The sequence below is a fragment of the Oncorhynchus mykiss genome, chromosome 15 (genome assembly GCF_057628025.1).
Source record: "Oncorhynchus mykiss isolate SJ-2025 chromosome 15, ASM5762802v1, whole genome shotgun sequence".
Lineage (NCBI taxonomy): Eukaryota > Metazoa > Chordata > Actinopteri > Salmoniformes > Salmonidae > Oncorhynchus > Oncorhynchus mykiss.
The window spans coordinates 72,311,772-72,329,816 of record NC_143036.1 but is presented as its reverse complement, the minus strand read 5'-3'; the positions used below and the strand labels follow the sequence as shown (position 1 = coordinate 72,329,816).

Below are 18,045 nucleotides of genomic sequence, written 5' to 3'. Positions count from 1 at the left end.
GTATCCTGCAGGCCATTTTTCGGGCCAATTGTAGCTAGTGTTTTGCCAGCTCTGAAATCTGGTAACAAAACCAAACTGAGTATCTGTGTGTCTTTGTGTCTCTGTCAGACGTTTGTCAGCCACGCCCTGATCAACAAGTCCAAACCCAGCTCCTCAGAGGCCTTCGCTGCTCTGGCCCTCTTCCACATCCTGGTTACCCCACTGTTCCTGCTCTCCACCGTGGTCCGCTTCGCAGTCAAGGCCATGGTCAGGTGAGAGGCCTACTGAGGACGCCCAGGGATACTGAATACTGGATAGTTACCAGTTAGACAATCTGCTGGAATCTTATTTGTATCATAGAAGGGTTATTTATGTGTGTGTGTGTGTGTGTGTGTGGGTGTGTGTGGGTGTGGGTGTGGGTTTGTGTGTGTCCTATCATATCGTGTCCTATCCACAGCGTCCAGAAGCTGGGTGAGTTCCTGCAGAGCGATGAGATTGGCGATGACAGCTGGAGGAACGGAGACATGTCTGTGTCCCTAGAGGCCTGTAAGAAACACCCTGGGACGGTTAGTACACACACACACACACACACACGCACGCACGCACGCACGCACACACACACACGCACGCACGCACGCACGCACACACACACACACACACACACACACCACCATCCCTATTACCAAACACTGCCCCTATTACAGGCCTGAGTCGTGTTTAGTAGGGAACACTGAAGCAAAATGTAAACTAAATGGTGTGTTTCGAGGTAGTCTTTTAGCGTTTCAGTCTGTTTATTCACTTTGGTCCCTAATGAACATGACCCAATTACTTATCTGTCCCTCTGCCAGAGCAGCTAATGCTGGACATTCAGCCAGCACAGCACAGAGCCTAATCCAGGAGCTATTCATTTACAGCCAGCATGGAATACAACAACTACTGTGTTACTACAGGGTTTCCACAGCTCCCAACACGGCTAATGGACTCGTCAGGATGATGTGATGGTTATGATGCTTTTCAACTGACCAAGTTTCAGAGCCAACGTGTTTCTAACTTCAAACTGTTGGTGGAACTGCAGAGAAAGTGTCTGTTTGACCAGAGCAGATCTGGTCTCTGTAGAAGGAGGAACTGTAACTACACACCGTGTCAATCTAGCAGCAGTGTTTCATGGGGAATCTCAACCAGGAGTCGTTAAGTTGCTGGTTGCTGCCAGTCTCGTCATGTCTTCAGCTGTTCTCAGGACTTTGACAGGTTTATTTCTGTGTTGGACTCCTCAGAAGGAGTGGAGGGAGACGGAGACCGAGTGGTGGAGGGGTTAGTGTGAGATGGAGGAGCCATTTGTTTAGGGCTGAAGGAGGGATGGAGGGAGGGATGTCTTGGGGATGAGGGGTAGGGGATAAGAAGCTCCCTCTGGGGACAGTCTCAGTCAGGGTCTGAGAGGGGGTCCTCCCTGGAGGTTACAGCGGATGAGGGGCCAAGTTTATCACTGAATGCAATCTCTCTCTTTCTGTTTTCTCACCCTCCCTTCATCTCCCTCTCCCCATTTCTGTCTTTCATTCTATCCCTCCCTCCCTCTCTCTCTCCCCCCTCTCCCTCCCTTCCTCTCCCCTCTCCCTCTCTCCCTCCCTCCCTTTCTCTCCCTCCCTCTCCCCTCTCGCTGCCCATCCCCCTCCCTCCCTCTCTCTCCCTCTCCCCTCTCCCTCCCCACCCCCCCCCTACCTCTCTCTCTCCAGACCAAGGCTATAAACAGGAAGCAGCCCCTGCTCTACCAGATGGACAACTATGAGCAGCCAGCACGCAGACCACTGCGACCTAACGAGACTGAGGACGTGGCTGTCAAGGTCAGGGTTCAAAGTTCAACACCTCAACAAGCTCATTGGCCCTTCTTCTCAGGACCTGTGACACACACAGCACCGCACACACTGGCTGACTGCATGCACGGACACAGGAACAGACACGTAGGCTATCAACTCACAGACAAGCTGTAGCTCACGTACATGTGCAGCCATGTCACACACGTAGACACGTAGACACGCAGAGGCTTCTGAGCTGGAGTCTGACAGTTGAGTCACACGTAGACACGTAGACACGCAGAGGCTTCTGAGCTGGAGTCTGACAGTTGAGTCACACGTAGACACGTAGACACGCAGGGGCTTCTGAGCTGGAGTCTGACAGTTGAGTCACACGTAGACACGTAGACACACAGGGGCTTCTGAGCTGGAGTCTGACAGTTGAGTCACACGTAGACACGTAGACACGTAGACACGCAGAGGCTTCTGAGCTGGAGTCTGACAGTTGAGTCACACGTAGACACGTAGACACGTAGACACGCAGAGGCTTCTGAGCTGGAGTCTGACAGTTGAGTCACACGTAGACACGTACACACGCAGAGGCTTCTGAGCTGGAGTCTGACAGTTGAGTCACACGTAGACACGTAGACACATAGAGGCTTCTGAGCTGGAGTCTGACAGTTGAGTCACACGTAGACACGTAGACACGCAGGGGCTTCTGAGCTGGAGTCTGACAGTTGAGTCACACGTAGACACGTAGACACGCAGAGGCTTCTGAGCTGGAGTCTGACAGTTGAGTCACACGTAGACACGTAGACACGTAGACACGCAGAGGCTTCTGAGCTGGAGTCTGACAGTTGAGTCACACGTACACACGTAGACACGCAGGGGCTTCTGAGCTGGAGTCTGACAGTTGAGTCACACGTAGACACGTAGACACGCAGAGGCTTCTGAGCTGGAGTCTGACAGTTGAGTCACACGTAGACACGTAGACACGCAGAGGCTTCTGAGCTGGAGTCTGACAGTTGAGTCACACGTAGACACGTAGACACGCAGAGGCTTCTGAGCTGGAGTCTGACAGTTGAGTCACACGTAGACACGTAGACACGCAGAGGCTTCTGAGCTGGAGTCCGACAGTTGAGTCACACGTAGACACGTAGACACGTAGACACGCAGAGGCTTCTGAGCTGGAGTCTGACAGTTGAGTCACACGTAGACACGTAGACACGCAGAGGCTTCTGAGCTGGAGTCTGACAGTTGAGTCACACGTAGACACGTAGACACGTAGACATGCAGAGGCTTCTGAGCTGGAGTCTGACAGTTGAGTCACACGTACACACGTAGACACGCAGGGGCTTCTGAGCTGGAGTCTGACAGTTGAGTCACACGTAGACACGTAGACACATAGAGGCTTCTGAGCTGGAGTCTGACAGTTGAGTCACACGTAGACACGTAGACACGCAGAGGCTTCTGAGCTGGAGTCCGACAGTTGAGTCACACGTAGACACGTAGACACGCAGAGGCTTCTGAGCTGGAGTCTGACAGTTGAGTCACACGTAGACACGTAGACACGCAGGGGCTTCTGAGCTGGAGTCTGACAGTTGAGTCACACGTAGACACGTAGACACGCAGAGGCTTCTGAGCTGGAGTCTGACAGTTGAGTCACACGTAGACACGTAGACACGTAGACACGCAGAGGCTTCTGAGCTGGAGTCTGACAGTTGAGTCACACGTACACACGTAGACACGCAGGGGCTTCTGAGCTGGAGTCTGACAGTTGAGTCACACGTAGACACGCAGAGGCTTCTGAGCTGGAGTCTGACAGTTGAGTCACACGTAGACACGTAGACACGTAGAGGCTTCTGAGCTGGAGTCTGACAGTTGAGTCACACGTAGACACGTAGACACGCAGAGGCTTCTGAGCTGGAGTCTGACAGTTGAGTCACACGTAGACACGTAGACACGTAGAGGCTTCTGAGCTGGAGTCTGACAGTTGAGTCACACGTAGACACGCAGGGGCTTCTGAGCTGGAGTCTGACAGTTGAGTCACACATAGACACGTAGACACGCAGAGGCTTCTGAGCTGGAGTCTGACAGTTGAGTCACACGTAGACACGCAGGGGCTTCTGAGCTGGAGTCTGACAGTTGAGTCACACGTAGACACGTAGACACGCAGAGGCTTCTGAGCTGGAGTCTGACAGTTGAGTCACACGTAGACACGTGGACACGCAGAGGCTTCTGAGCTGGAGTCTGACAGTTGAGTCACACGTAGACACGTAGACACGCAGGGGCTTCTGAGCTGGAGTCTGACAGTTGAGTCACACGTAGACACGTAGACACGCAGAGGCTTCTGAGCTGGAGTCTGACAGTTGAGTCACACGTAGACACGTGGACACGCAGAGGCTTCTGAGCTGGAGTCTGACAGTTGAGTCACACGTAGACACGTGGACACGCAGAGGCTTCTGAGCTGGAGTCTGACAGTTGAGTCACACGTAGACACGTAGACACATAGAGGCTTCTGAGCTGGAGTCTGACAGTTGAGTCACACGTAGACACGTAGACACGCAGGGGCTTCTGAGCTGGAGTCTGACAGTTGAGTCACACGTAGACACGTAGACACGCAGAGGCTTCTGAGCTGGAGTCTGACAGTTGAGTCACACGTAGACACGTAGACACACAGGGGCTTCTGAGCTGGAGTCTGACAGTTGAGTCACACGTAGACACGTAGACACGCAGAGGCTTCTGAGCTGGAGTCTGACAGTTGAGTCACACGTAGACACGTAGACACGCAGAGGCTTCTGAGCTGGAGTCTGACAGTTGAGTCACACGTAGACACGTAGACACGTAGACACGCAGAGGCTTCTGAGCTGGAGTCCGACAGTTGAGTCACACGTAGACACGTAGACACGTAGACACGCAGAGGCTTCTGAGCTGGAGTCCGACAGTTGAGTCACACGTAGACACGTAGACACGTAGACACGCAGAGGCTTCTGAGCTGGAGTCCGACAGTTGAGTCACACGTAGACACGTAGACACGCAGGGGCTTCTGAGCTGTAGTCTGACAGTTGAGTCACACGTAGACACGTAGACACGCAGGGGCTTCTGAGCTGGAGTCTGACAGTTGAGTCACACGTAGACACGTAGACACGCAGGGGCTTCTGAGCTGGAGTCTGACAGTTGAGTCACACGTAGACACGCAGGGGCTTCTGAGCTGGAGTCCGACAGTTGAGTCACACGTAGACACGCAGGGGCTTCTGAGCTGGAGTCTGACAGTTGAGTCACACGTAGACACGTAGACACGCAGAGGCTTCTGAGCTGGAGTCTGACAGTTGAGTCACACGTAGACACGTAGACACGTAGAGGCTTCTGAGCTGGAGTCTGACAGTTGAGTCACACGTAGACACGTAGACACGTAGACACGCAGAGGCTTCTGAGCTGGAGTCTGACAGTTGAGTCACACGTAGACACGTAGACACGCAGAGGCTTCTGAGCTGGAGTCTGACAGTTGAGTCACACGTAGACACGTAGACACGCAGAGGCTTCTGAGCTGGAGTCCGACAGTTGAGTCACACGTAGACACGTAGACACGTAGACACGCAGAGGCTTCTGAGCTGGAGTCTGACAGTTGAGTCACACGTAGACACGTAGACACGCAGAGGCTTCTGAGCTGGAGTCTGACAGTTGAGTCACACGTAGACACGTAGACACGCAGAGGCTTCTGAGCTGGAGTCCGACAGTTGAGTCACACGTAGACACGTAGACACGTAGACACGCAGAGGCTTCTGAGCTGGAGTCTGACAGTTGAGTCACACGTAGACACGTAGACACGTAGACACGCAGAGGCTTCTGAGCTGGAGTCTGACAGTTGAGTCACACGTAGACACGTAGACACGCAGAGGCTTCTGAGCTGGAGTCTGACAGTTGAGTCACACGTAGACACGTAGACACGCAGGGGCTTCTGAGCTGGAGTCCGACAGTTGAGTCACACGTAGACACGTAGACACGCAGGGGCTTCTGAGCTGGAGTCCGACAGTTGAGTCACACGTAGACACGTAGACACGCAGGGGCTTCTGAGCTGGAGTCTGACAGTTGAGTCACACGTAGACACGTAGACACGTAGAGGCTTCTGAGCTGGAGTCTGACAGTTGAGTCACACGTAGACACGTAGACACACAGGGGCTTCTGAGCTGGAGTCTGACAGTTGAGTCACACGTAGACACGTAGACACGCAGGGGCTTCTGAGCTGGAGTCTGACAGTTGAGTCACACGTAGACACGTAGACACGCAGGGGCTTCTGAGCTGGAGTCTGACAGTTGAGTCACACGTAGACACGTAGACACGCAGAGGCTTCTGAGCTGGAGTCTGACAGTTGAGTCACACGTAGACACGTAGACACGTAGACACGTAGACACGCAGAGGCTTCTGAGCTGGAGTCTGACAGTTGAGTCACACGTAGACACGTAGACACGCAGAGGCTTCTGAGCTGGAGTCTGACAGTTGAGTCACACGTAGACACGTAGACACGCAGGGGCTTCTGAGCTGGAGTCTGACAGTTGAGTCACACGTAGACACGTAGACACGCAGAGGCTTCTGAGCTGGAGTCTGACAGTTGAGTCACACGTAGACACGTAGACACGCAGGGGCTTCTGAGCTGGAGTCTGACAGTTGAGTCAAACGTAGACACGTAGACACACAGGGGCTTCTGAGCTGGAGTCCGACAGTTGAGTCACACGTAGACACGCAGGGGCTTCTGAGCTGGAGTCTGACAGTTGAGTCACACATAGACACGTAGACACGCAGGGGCTTCTGAGCTGGAGTCTGACAGTTGAGTCACACGTAGACACGTAGACACACAGGGGCTTCTGAGCTGGAGTCTGACAGTTGAGTCACACGTAGACACGTAGACACGCAGGGGCTTCTGAGCTGGAGTCTGACAGTTGAGTCACACGTAGACACGTAGACACACAGGGGCTTCTGAGCTGGAGTCTGACAGTTGAGTCACACGTAGACACGTAGACACACAGGGGCTTCTGAGCTGGAGTCTGACAGTTGAGTCACACGTAGACACGTAGACACACAGGGGCTTCTGAGCTGGAGTCTGACAGTTGAGTCACACGTAGACACGTAGACACGCAGAGGCTTCTGAGCTGGAGTCTGACAGTTGAGTCACACGTAGACACGTAGACACGTAGAGGCTTCTGAGCTGGAGTCTGACAGTTGAGTCACACGTAGACACGTAGACACGCAGGGGCTTCTGAGCTGGAGTCTGACAGTTGAGTCACACGTAGACACGTAGACACACAGGGGCTTCTGAGCTGGAGTCTGACAGTTGAGTCACACGTAGACACGTAGACACACAGGGGCTTCTGAGCTGGAGTCTGACAGTTGAGTCACACGTAGACACGTAGACACGTAGAGGCTTCTGAGCTGGAGTCTGACAGTTGAGTCACACGTAGACCACTGTCTATCTCTCACAGCAGATGTTACCACTGTCTATCTCTCACCATGGATGTTACCACTGTCTATCTCTCACAGCAGATGTTACCACTGTCTATCTCTCACCACGGATGTTACCACTGTCTATCTCTCACCATGGATGTTACCACTGTCTGTCTCTCACAGCAGATGTTACCACTGTCTATCTCTCACCACGGATGTTACCACTGTCTATCTCTCACCACGGATGTTACCACTGTCTATCTCTCACCACGGATGTTACCACTGTCTATCTCTCACCACGGATGTTACCACTGTCTATCTCTCACCATGGATGTTACCACTGTCTATCTCTCACCACGGATGTTACCACTGTCTATCTCTCACCATGGATGTTACCACTGTCTATCTCTCACAGCAGATGTTACCACTGTCTATCTCTCACCACGGATGTTACCACTGTCTATCTCTCACCATGGATGTTACCACTGTCTATCTCTCACAGCAGATGTTACCACTGTCTATCTCTCACCACGGATGTTACCACTGTCTATCTCTCACAGCAGATGCTACCACTGTCTATCTCTCACAGCAGATGTTTCATCTCTTGGCCTGTCCATTGTGTGAAACACACCCTGAGGAGAAGTCAACATTTACCGACAGTTTAAACTCTCAGGACCCACATAATGAGTCAGAGGCAGGGGATTCTCATGAGAACAGAGAACCCTGTGCCCCGTGTCATTAACTGACATGTTCTCAGCCCCTGTTCTGGTCTCTTTGGGGTCCACATCCTGTTGCTATCCCTGTGGACCCACAGCATTATTGTAGGCAGTCTGTTAATGAGCTTGGGGGCAGCAGGAGGGTCGAATGGATGGGCTGCTGCTGTGTGTGAACCAGACAAATCTTCTTTCTCTGTCTCCTCTCTCATCTCACCCGCTTTCTCTCTCTGCCTCTCTCTACCTTCCTCACTGTCTCCCATCACCCCTTCTCTCTGCCTTTCTCTACCTTCCTCACTGTCTCCCATCACCCCTTCTCTCTGCCTCTCTCTACCCTCCTCTCTGTCTCCCATTACCCCTTCTCTCTACCTCTCTCTACCTCCTCTCTGTCTCCCATCACCCCTTCTCTCTACCTCTCTCTACCCTCCTCTGTCTCCCATCACCCCTTCTCTCTACCTCTCTCTACCCTCCTCTCTGTCTCCCATCACCCCTTCTCTCTACCTCTCTCTACCCTCCTCTCTGTCTCCCATCACCCCTTCTCTCTACCTCTCTCTACCCTCCTCTCTGTCACCCATCACCCCTTCTCTCTGACTCTGTCTTCCTCTCTGTCTCCCATCACCCCTTCACTCTACCTCTCTCTACCCTCCTCTCTGTCTCCCATCACCCCTTCTCTCTACCTCTCTCTACCCTCCTCTCTCTCCCATCACCCCTTCTCTCTACCTCTCTCTACCTCCTCTCTGTCTCCCATCCCCCCTTCTCTCTACCTCTCTCTACCCTCCTCTCTGTCTCCCATCACCCCTTCTCTCTACCTCTCTCCACCCTCCTCTCTGTCTCCCATCACCCCTTCTCTCTACCCTCCTCTCTGTCTCCCATCACCCCTTCTTTCTGTCTTCTGCTCTGTCTCATCAACCATTCTCTCTCCCTATTTATTCCTCCCTCTCTCTTCTCTTCCATCTTATCCCCCCATCTCTGCCTCCCAGCGTACCCATATCTTCCTCCACTCTCTCTCTACCTCTCTCTACCCGTATCTTCCTCCACTCCCTCTCTACCTCTCTCTACCCGTATCTTCCTCCACTCCCTCTCTACCTCTCTCACCCGTATCTTCCTCCACTCCCTCTCTACCTCTCTCTACCCCTATCTTCCTCCACTCCCTCTCTACCTCTCTCTACCCCTATCCCAGCCTCCCTTTCAAGACTCCCCATCCCCTCTGGTCCTCACCCCCGTAACATCCGATCTGTCTATTTACAAACTTAATTTACCAAGTCTCTTTTCTCAGCGGTAATAAGACGTCTGTCTTTCATTTTCAACTTGTATTTATTAGTTCTGCGTCACTGAATCTCAGATCTTGTGTGGTTTTGCTGTAGGGGATGGAAGGGAGGGGGATTACTGGCTATAATAAACAGTGGAATCGGACAAGACATAAAACACAACATAACTATGTAAACATGCTATTATATTTGCCTTAAAGACCTAAATGGTTCATTATTTCTATGTACACATACGTATCTAAACCACCAGCTGCAGACTATAACATGTAGGCTCCATGTCATGTAGGCTCCATGTCTAATGCTTTTCTGTCAGCCTGATCCCACTGTATCCTGTTCAGGTGAACGGTGGATTCTTCACATGGGGAAGCAACTTGTCAACGTTGTCCGACATCAACATCTGCATTCCAACAGGTAACCCGATCCTGCTGGGAACACTATGGCAACGCCAGGCTGCGTCCTGTTTAGGAGGTCGTCGACAGTCAGTGTAGTATATCTAACACCAGCTGTGTGTGTGTTTGTGTGTGTGTGTGACAGTGTAGTATATCTCCCTGCTATGACCTCATGGCCCGTGGCCTGTAAGATATGACAGCTAAGACAAACAGGATAGGCTGGTCCTGGTAGTCCACTATTTGCTGCAGCTGAGGGAGTAGATGTGTTATGTAGGATATGTGGAACAGTGGAGGCTGGTGGGAGGAGCTATAGGAGGACAGGCTCATTATAATGGCTGGAATGTAATAAATGGAACGGTATCAAACGTATGGAAACTACATGATTGACTCCGTTCAATTAATTCTCCATTCTAGCCATTATAATGAGCCCATCCTCCTATAACTCCTCCCACCAGCCTCCACTGATGTGGAAACATGACTGATCTAAATTGAGAGTGTAAAGATATCCCAATATCCTGTCCTACTTGTAAGATTTAACCAGGGCTGTAACAGACATTATCATACATTGACATACAACAATCTGTTGTCTCTAATGCTTTATATAGTGTCTTCATACCTTCATATAGTGTCTTCTTATCTTTATATAGTGTCTTCTTATCTTTATATAGTGTCTTCTTATCTTTATATAGTGTCTTCATATCTTTATATAGTGTCTTCTTATCTTTATATAGTGTCTTCTTATCTTTATATAGTGTCTTCATACCTTTATATAGTGTCTTCTTATCTTTATATAGTGTCTTCTTATCTTTATATAGTGTCTTCTTATCTTTATATAGTGTCTTCTTATCTTTATATAGTGTCTTCTTATCTTTATATAGTGTCTTCTTATCTTTATATAGTGTCTTCATACCTTTATATAGTGTCTTCTTGTCTTTATATAGTGTCTTCATACCTTTATATAGTGTCTTCTTATCTTTATATAGTGTCTTCATACCTTTATATAGTGTCTTCATACCTTTATATAGTGTCTTCTTATCTTTATATAGTGTCTTCTTATCTTTATATAGTGTCTTCTTATCTTTATATAGTGTCTTCTTATCTTTATATAGTGTCTTCTTATCTTTATATAGTGTCTTCTTATCTTTATATAGTGTCTTCATACCTTTATATAGTGTCTTCTTGTCTTTATATAGTGTCTTCATACCTTTATATAGTGTCTTCTTATCTTTATATAGTGTCTTCTTATCTTTATATAGTGTCTTCTTATCTTTATATAGTGTCTTCTTATCTTTATATAGTGCCTTCTTATCTTTATATAGTGTCTTCATACCTTTATATAGTGTCTTCTTATCTTTATATAGTGTCTTCTTATCTTTATATAGTGTCTTCATACCTTTATATAGTGTCTTCTTATCTTTATATAGTGTCTTCTTATCTTTATATAGTGTCTTCTTATCTTTATATAGTGTCTTCATACCTTTATATAGTGTCTTCTTATCTTTATATAGTGTCTTCTTATCTTTATATAGTGTCTTCATACCTTTATATAGTGTCTTCTTATCTTTATATAGTGTCTTCTTATCTTTATATAGTGTCTTCATACCTTTATATAGTGTCTTCTTATCTTTATATAGTGTCTTCTTATCTTTATATAGTGTCTTCTTATCTTTATATAGTGTCTTCTTATCTTTATATAGTGTCTTCTTATCTTTATATAGTGTCTTCTTATCTTTATATAGTGTCTTCATACCTTTATATAGTGTCTTCTTATCTTTATATAGTGTCTTCATACCTTTATATAGTGTCTTCTTATCTTTATATAGTGTCTTCATACCTTTATATAGTGTCTTCTTATCTTTATATAGTGTCTTCTTATCTTTATATAGTGTCTTCTTATCTTTATATAGTGTCTTCTTATCTTTATATAGTGTCTTCATACCTTTATATAGTGTCTTCTTATCTTTATATAGTGTCTTCTTATCTTTATATAGTGTCTTCTTATCTTTATATAGTGTCTTCATACCTTTATATAGTGTCTTCTTATCTTTATATAGTGTCTTCTTATCTTTATATAGTGTCTTCATACCTTTATATAGTGTCTTCTTATCTTTATATAGTGTCTTCTTATCTTTATATAGTGTCTTCTTATCTTTATATAGTGTCTTCATACCTTTATATAGTGTCTTCTTATCTTTATATAGTGTCTTCTTATCTTTATATAGTGTCTTCTTATCTTTATATAGTGTCTTCTTATATTTATATAGTGTCTTCTTATCTTTATATAGTGTCTTCTTGTCTTTATATAGTGTCTTCTTATCTTTATATAGTGTCTTCTTATCTTTATATAGTGTCTTCTTATCTTTATATAGTGTCTTCATACCTTTATATAGTGTCTTCTTATCTTTATATAGTGTCTTCTTGTCCTGTGTCTGATCTCCAGGTCAGCTGACCATGATCGTGGGCCAGGTGGGTTGTGGGAAGTCGTCCCTGTTGCTGGCCATGCTGGGAGAGATGCAGACCCTCAGTGGAAAGGTCTACTGGAGCAAGTGAGTGGTAGCAAACGGCATAAGCTACATGTTAGAAGGTCTATAACAGGGTGTAAATCTCTGGGGTCCTCATCTTTATTAGGTACTGAACATGCTGAGGTCCACTCAAAGACCAAGATGGACACACATCTCATTTCCTCTTTATCCCTCTCAGTCTCGTTTTGGGTCGTCGTGTCTTTCTAGAGTTGACTAGCTGTCAGACTCGTCCATTAAGTCCATGTGAAATGGGTGTTTCACTGTGCTTCTCCACCAATGCTAATCAAAGCCTTCATCTGTGGAATAAGAAGCCATTCCACCCTCCATCTTGTTGGTCCTGTGTGTTGTCCTTCCTGTGTCTGTGTCTGTCTCTGTGGCTGTGGTTGCTATGGAAGGAGAGCTGGCTGCTCCTCTGTCTCTCTGTACATCGCTCACTGTCTGCTTGCTGGGGACAGCTTTGCCTGAACTTTGACTGTCTAACATCATCTATCTATCTACTCATCTCTATAACACAACCTCACAGTCACCATCACTTATAAAGCTGGACCTTTCCATTTTCAACTCTCTGTCTTCACATTTCTCTGTTATTCATATTTTTACAACAAAACAGAAAATCTATGTCCATCTCCTAGGGCCAAATCTTAATTTGAGATCTGCATTCACATTAATGTACTCTAATGTCAAATTAAGATTGGGTCGTCTGTGATGTTCTGGAGATGGATCTCTGATTAGCATTCATAGCATTAGCATTTAGACTGAAACCTGAGCGGAAGAACAGACACATGCTAATTGCTAACGAACTGGGCGTTGCAGCATTTTCTTGCCAACGACATATTGGCTGGGAGTTAGCGTGATTACTTGTGCAGGAAGTGTTCAATTGTATAATTGAATTAGATTGGATGGGGTTAAGTATTTGTTTGGGTTATTGAATGAATAATACTCTTCTGACCGGAAGGTTTTCATTTGGAGCTGGACTGAATGAAAACAGTGGTATTAGTTTGTTGTAGGTTTAGTAACTGTTGATTTGATTGTTCTCCATTAAGTCCCAGCCTGTTAATAAGCTGTAATATACCCTACCAATCTATTAAACACTTCTCTCCCTTCATACACTGCTATGAAACATGGTCCATATAGTTCTTTAAAGTTCTCTATGAGACTGATGGTGCACCACAGTTACCATTAGAACCACTATGTCTCCTCGATCTGTTTAGAACCGTAACGACTGCTCTTCTTAGCAGTAATCCAAAAATGAAATGGACCTTTCCAAATAAAGTCCACTCTTATGTGAGCGAACGAAGGTGCCAGTCAGTACCATAGCAGGACAGGTAGTCACCACGGGCCGTAGACACTAACCTCAGCCTTGTCTGTGTTCTGTCTTCCTCTGTCGTGGTTGTTTTCTATCTAAATCAGACTGCCTGTGAGTGAGATGCTGCACGAGGCCAACAGGTATTTTCTCCCTCGGGTTTACTCTTCCCATCTCACCCCTGTACAGTACATTCTACATTTACAAGTCATTTGGCTATTAGTTTACCATGTGAATCATTTTGGTCTCAACACTTAAGTCATTTGGCTATTAGTTGACTAGTTGAATAATTTTGGTCTCAACACAAGTAATTTTACTATTCATTTGATAGTTGAATCATTTGGGTCTCAACACTTAAGTCATTTGGCTATTAGTTGACTTGTTGAATCATTTAGGTCTCAACACTTAAGTCATTTGGCTATTAGTTGACCATGTGAATCATTTAGGTCTCAACACTTAAGTCAGTTGGCTATTAGTTGACTTGTTGAATCATAGGCGGGCTAGTTTTGAATATACACCAAATATGTGAACGGACTAGTGGCCCCAAGGACTGGGTTGAGAATGGTTGATTAAGCAGACACTGTTATCCCCACTGAATCCCACCCACCCTCATGTAGACCCACATCATTCTAGGAGAAGCCATAACACTATTAGAGCAGACAGTGTCCTGGGCCTGAGACAATGACAGTATCATGACAGTATGCCTGCACTGTTGAGGGAGGTCATTCTGTAGATAAATCTGGATTAAATTGACTCTTGGCTCTCTGTCCAAATGTCTTCGCCCCCGATACACAGTTTTAGGGCTGCCCTACAAAGCAGGGCTGTAAGGACACTTCTGCTAGATTTACATTTGAACACACATACGCGACTCTGTACACACACACACACACACACACACACACACACACACACACACACACACACACACACACACACACGCGTGCGGTTCAGCTCTTCATGTGTAAAGGAAGTTGAAGTCGAGGTGGTTGTGTCTATCTGGCTGTACAGACTCTAACACATTGAACGTGACTTGCAGTTGTTTTGAGATGGACGGGTCTTTTGAAGAAACCAGGAGGTACCCCTTTTTAAACTTCCTCTGAAGGGACCCTGCCGTCACCCCCTTCCTCCCTTCCCCTGCCGGCACCCTCTTCCTCCCTTCCACTGCCATCATTCTCTTTATCCCTCCCTAAATCCCTCCATTCCACTGCCATCATTCCCTTTATCCCTCCCTCAATCCCTCCATTCCCCTGCCATCATTCCCTATATCCCTCCCTCCCTCCCTCAATCGCTCCATTCCCCTGCCATTATTCCCTATATCCCTCCCTCAATTCCTCCATTCCCCTGCGATCATTCTCTTTATCCCTCCCTCCCTCAATCCCTCCATTCCCCTGCCATCATTCTCTTTATCCCTCCCTCAATCCCTCCATTCCCCTGCCATCATTCCATGTATCCCTCCCTCAATCCCTCCATTCTCCTGCCATCATTCCCTATATCCCTCCCTCAATCCCTCCATTCCCCTACCATCATTTCCCTTATCCCCCCTCAACCCCTCCATTCCTCAGTCATGGTGATCATTGAGTTGTTACTAGCTGGTCGTGGAGTGAGTCGTGGAGTGTTTGTGTGCTTCCATGCTGGGAGTCTGGGTCTGAAGTAACTGACTGAAAAGGCAGTTAAAGGGATAGAGATATATTTTGACACTGTGGATTCGCCTCCACAGTATGTTTTCAACAGGAGACAATAGGAATACAGTACACAAAGAGACCAACATCCTGGTCAGTGTGCATGACCCATAGCTAACGTCTTCATTCTCTCTTTCTCTTATATCGTACAATTACTCAGCCATTAATAACAGCTACGGCTAACATGTGGTGGTGGGAACACTGGTACACAATGGTACACAAAGCACTGTGCCTTCAGATACATAATGCTCTTATCCTCAAGCATATCCTTTGGGTAGTTCTTTGGGTAGTTCTGCTGCACATTCAACAAGATCAACAAACTGGACTCCCAGCACATTGTTGTTATTTTGGTTCAACTCTTCCAGCTCATCATTAACCTGTGTCAGAAACCTAAACCCACTACCCCCACTCACTGCTTGATGTGCCTCAATGTTGACGTCTCAAAGATTACCCCCTCCCCTACCTCCATGTTTGTAGTTTGAGCTCTCTCTCTCTTCTGCCTCCATTTCCCATAATGCCTCAGTAAGAACAGGTACTCTGTGGGCTACGCTACCCAGAAGTCTTGGCTGCTGAATGCCACCGTGGAGGATAACATCACGTTTGGCAGTCCCTTCAACAAACAGAGGTAAAACACCACTCTCTACTCTACCCTACTCTACCCTACTCTACTTTACTCCACTCTCTACTTTACTGTACTCTACTCTACTCTACTTTACTGTACTGTACTGTACTCTACTCCACTCTACTCTACTTTACTGTACTGTACTGTACTCTACTCTACTTTAACTCTACTCTACTCTACTCTACTTTAACTCTACTCTACTCTAACCTACTGTACTGTACTCTAACCTACTGTACTGTACTGTACTCTACTCGAACCTACTGTACTGTACTGTACTCTAAGCTACTCTACTGTACTCTCCTCTCCTCTCCTCTACTCTACTCTACTGTACTGTACTGTACTGTACTGTACTGTACTGTACTCTAACCTACTGTACTGTACTCTACTCTACCCTAATCTACTGTACTGTACTCTCCTCTCCTCTACTCTACTCTACTCTACTCTAACCTACTGTACTCTACTCTACTCTAACCTACTGTACTGTACTCTTACCTACTCTACTGTACTCTACTGTACCCTACTCTACTGTACTCTCCTCTCTACTCTACTCTAACCTACTCTACTGTACTCTACTCTACTGTACTGTACTCTATTCTACTCTACTGTACTCTACTCTACTGTACTGTACTGTACTCTACTGTACTCTACTCTACTGTACTCTACTCTACCCTACTGTACTCTACTCTACTGTACTCTACCCTACTTTACTGTACCCTACTCTACTGTACCCTACTCTACTGTACTGTACTCTACTGTACTCTACTCTACTCTGCTGTACTCTACTGTACTGTACTGTACTCTACTGTACTCTACTCTACTGAACTCTACTCTACTGTACTCTACTGTACCCTACTCTACTGTACCCTACTCTACTGTACTGTACTCTACTGTACTCTGCTGTACTCTGCTGTACTCTGCTCTACTGTACTGTACTCTACTCTACTGAACTCTACTCTACTGTACTCTACTGTACCCTACTCTACTGTACCCTACTCTACTGTACTGTACTCTACTGTACTCTGCTGTACTCTGCTGTACTCTGCTCTACTGTACTGTACTCCACTCTACTGTACTCTACTCTATTGTACTCTACTCTACCCTACTCTACTGTACTCTACTGTACTCTACTCTACTGTACTCTACTCTACTGTACTCTACTCTACTATACTGTACTGTACTCTACTGTACTCTACTCTACTGTACTCTACTCTACCCTACTCTACTGTACTCTACTGTACTCTACTCTACTGTACTCTACCCTACTCTACTGTACTCTACTCTACCCTACTCTACTGTACTGTACTCTACCCTACTCTACTGTACTGTACTCTACTCTACTCTACTGTACTCTACCCTACTCTACTGTACTCTACTCTACCCTACTCTACTGTACTGTACTCTACCCTACTCTACTGTACTCTACTGTACTCTACTCTACTGTACTCTACTCTACTGTACTGTACTCTACCCTACTCTACTGTACTCTTCTCTACTGTATTATCTGCTGCTCCTCAACACCATTCATCAATGTAATTAAGACTAGACCAATGTTTGTGTTTGGTTAATTCACTTGGTCTTGCATCAGCTGAGATGTACTTTTAATGACAGTAATTAGATGGTCCATCAGATTGCTATCACTCTTGATGCTTCTTGAGGCTGATGCTGGCTTATATCTCTTCTCTAATGAGGACTGTTTTCCTGTGCTGTTGAATCCCTTAGTTTCCAAGGAAGCCATGTTTCTAACTGTGTCTTAATAGAGGGTGTTGTCAGTCTGATGCCCTGCTGTGTGTCTCAGATACAAGACTGTGATTGATGCCTGCTCCCTGCAGCCTGATGTAGACCTCCTGCCCTTCGGAGACCAGACGGAGATCGGAGAGAGGGTACTGAAACACTGGCTAAATTATTACATTATTATAATCACCTCAGTATTATTGTGTTTTTTTATCACTGTCTATTCTCATCTTTTTAAGCACAAGCCCCATCTCTTACCTCAGACACAATGACATATTATACCAAGAACTAGTAGTGAACAGTGATTTGTGTCAGATTCCTTGTGTACCTGGCTACTCTTCTTAACAGTCTGTTTTTCTCCCAGGGGATCAACCTGAGTGGAGGCCAGAGACAGAGGATATGTGTGGCTCGGGCTCTCTACCAGAACACCAACATCGTCTTCCTGGTGAGTCAATGAATGATAAAGTGCTTTATCTATTGACTTCAATAGAATATCCATTTCCTGTTGAGTTCACTGGAAGAGGCTGGAAGCTCTCCCTCAAGGATGCCTTCTCAGAATAGTCAGACAGAGCCAGGGTGTTCTAGAGTGTTCTCTTTGTGTTCTAGGGTGTTC

General features: G+C 46.6%; 1 protein-coding gene across 15 annotated transcripts in view; it reads left to right on the top strand.

The window, feature by feature from the left end:
• The window catches only part of LOC110516361 (ATP-binding cassette sub-family C member 9), a 74,399-nt gene that overhangs the window by 22,982 nt on the left and 33,372 nt on the right, over positions 1-18,045 (top strand). For 6 of the 15 annotated variants that reach the window (XM_090201085.1, XM_090201084.1, XM_090201082.1 and 3 more), the window contains exons 14-23: positions 109-251; positions 437-545; positions 1,710-1,817; positions 9,525-9,597; positions 12,016-12,121; positions 13,508-13,543; positions 14,437-14,475; positions 15,603-15,704; positions 17,497-17,581; positions 17,797-17,877. In XM_090201085.1, coding sequence (XP_090057211.1) covers positions 109-251; positions 437-545; positions 1,710-1,817; positions 9,525-9,597; positions 12,016-12,121; positions 13,508-13,543; positions 14,437-14,475; positions 15,603-15,704; positions 17,497-17,581; positions 17,797-17,877 — 882 coding nt within the window. The remainder of the gene's footprint in view (positions 1-108; positions 252-436; positions 546-1,709; positions 1,818-9,524; positions 9,598-12,015; positions 12,122-13,507; positions 13,544-14,436; positions 14,476-15,602; positions 15,705-17,496; positions 17,582-17,796; positions 17,878-18,045) is intronic. The other 9 variants (XM_090201095.1, XM_090201094.1, XM_090201092.1 and 6 more) reach the window with 2 other exon arrangements.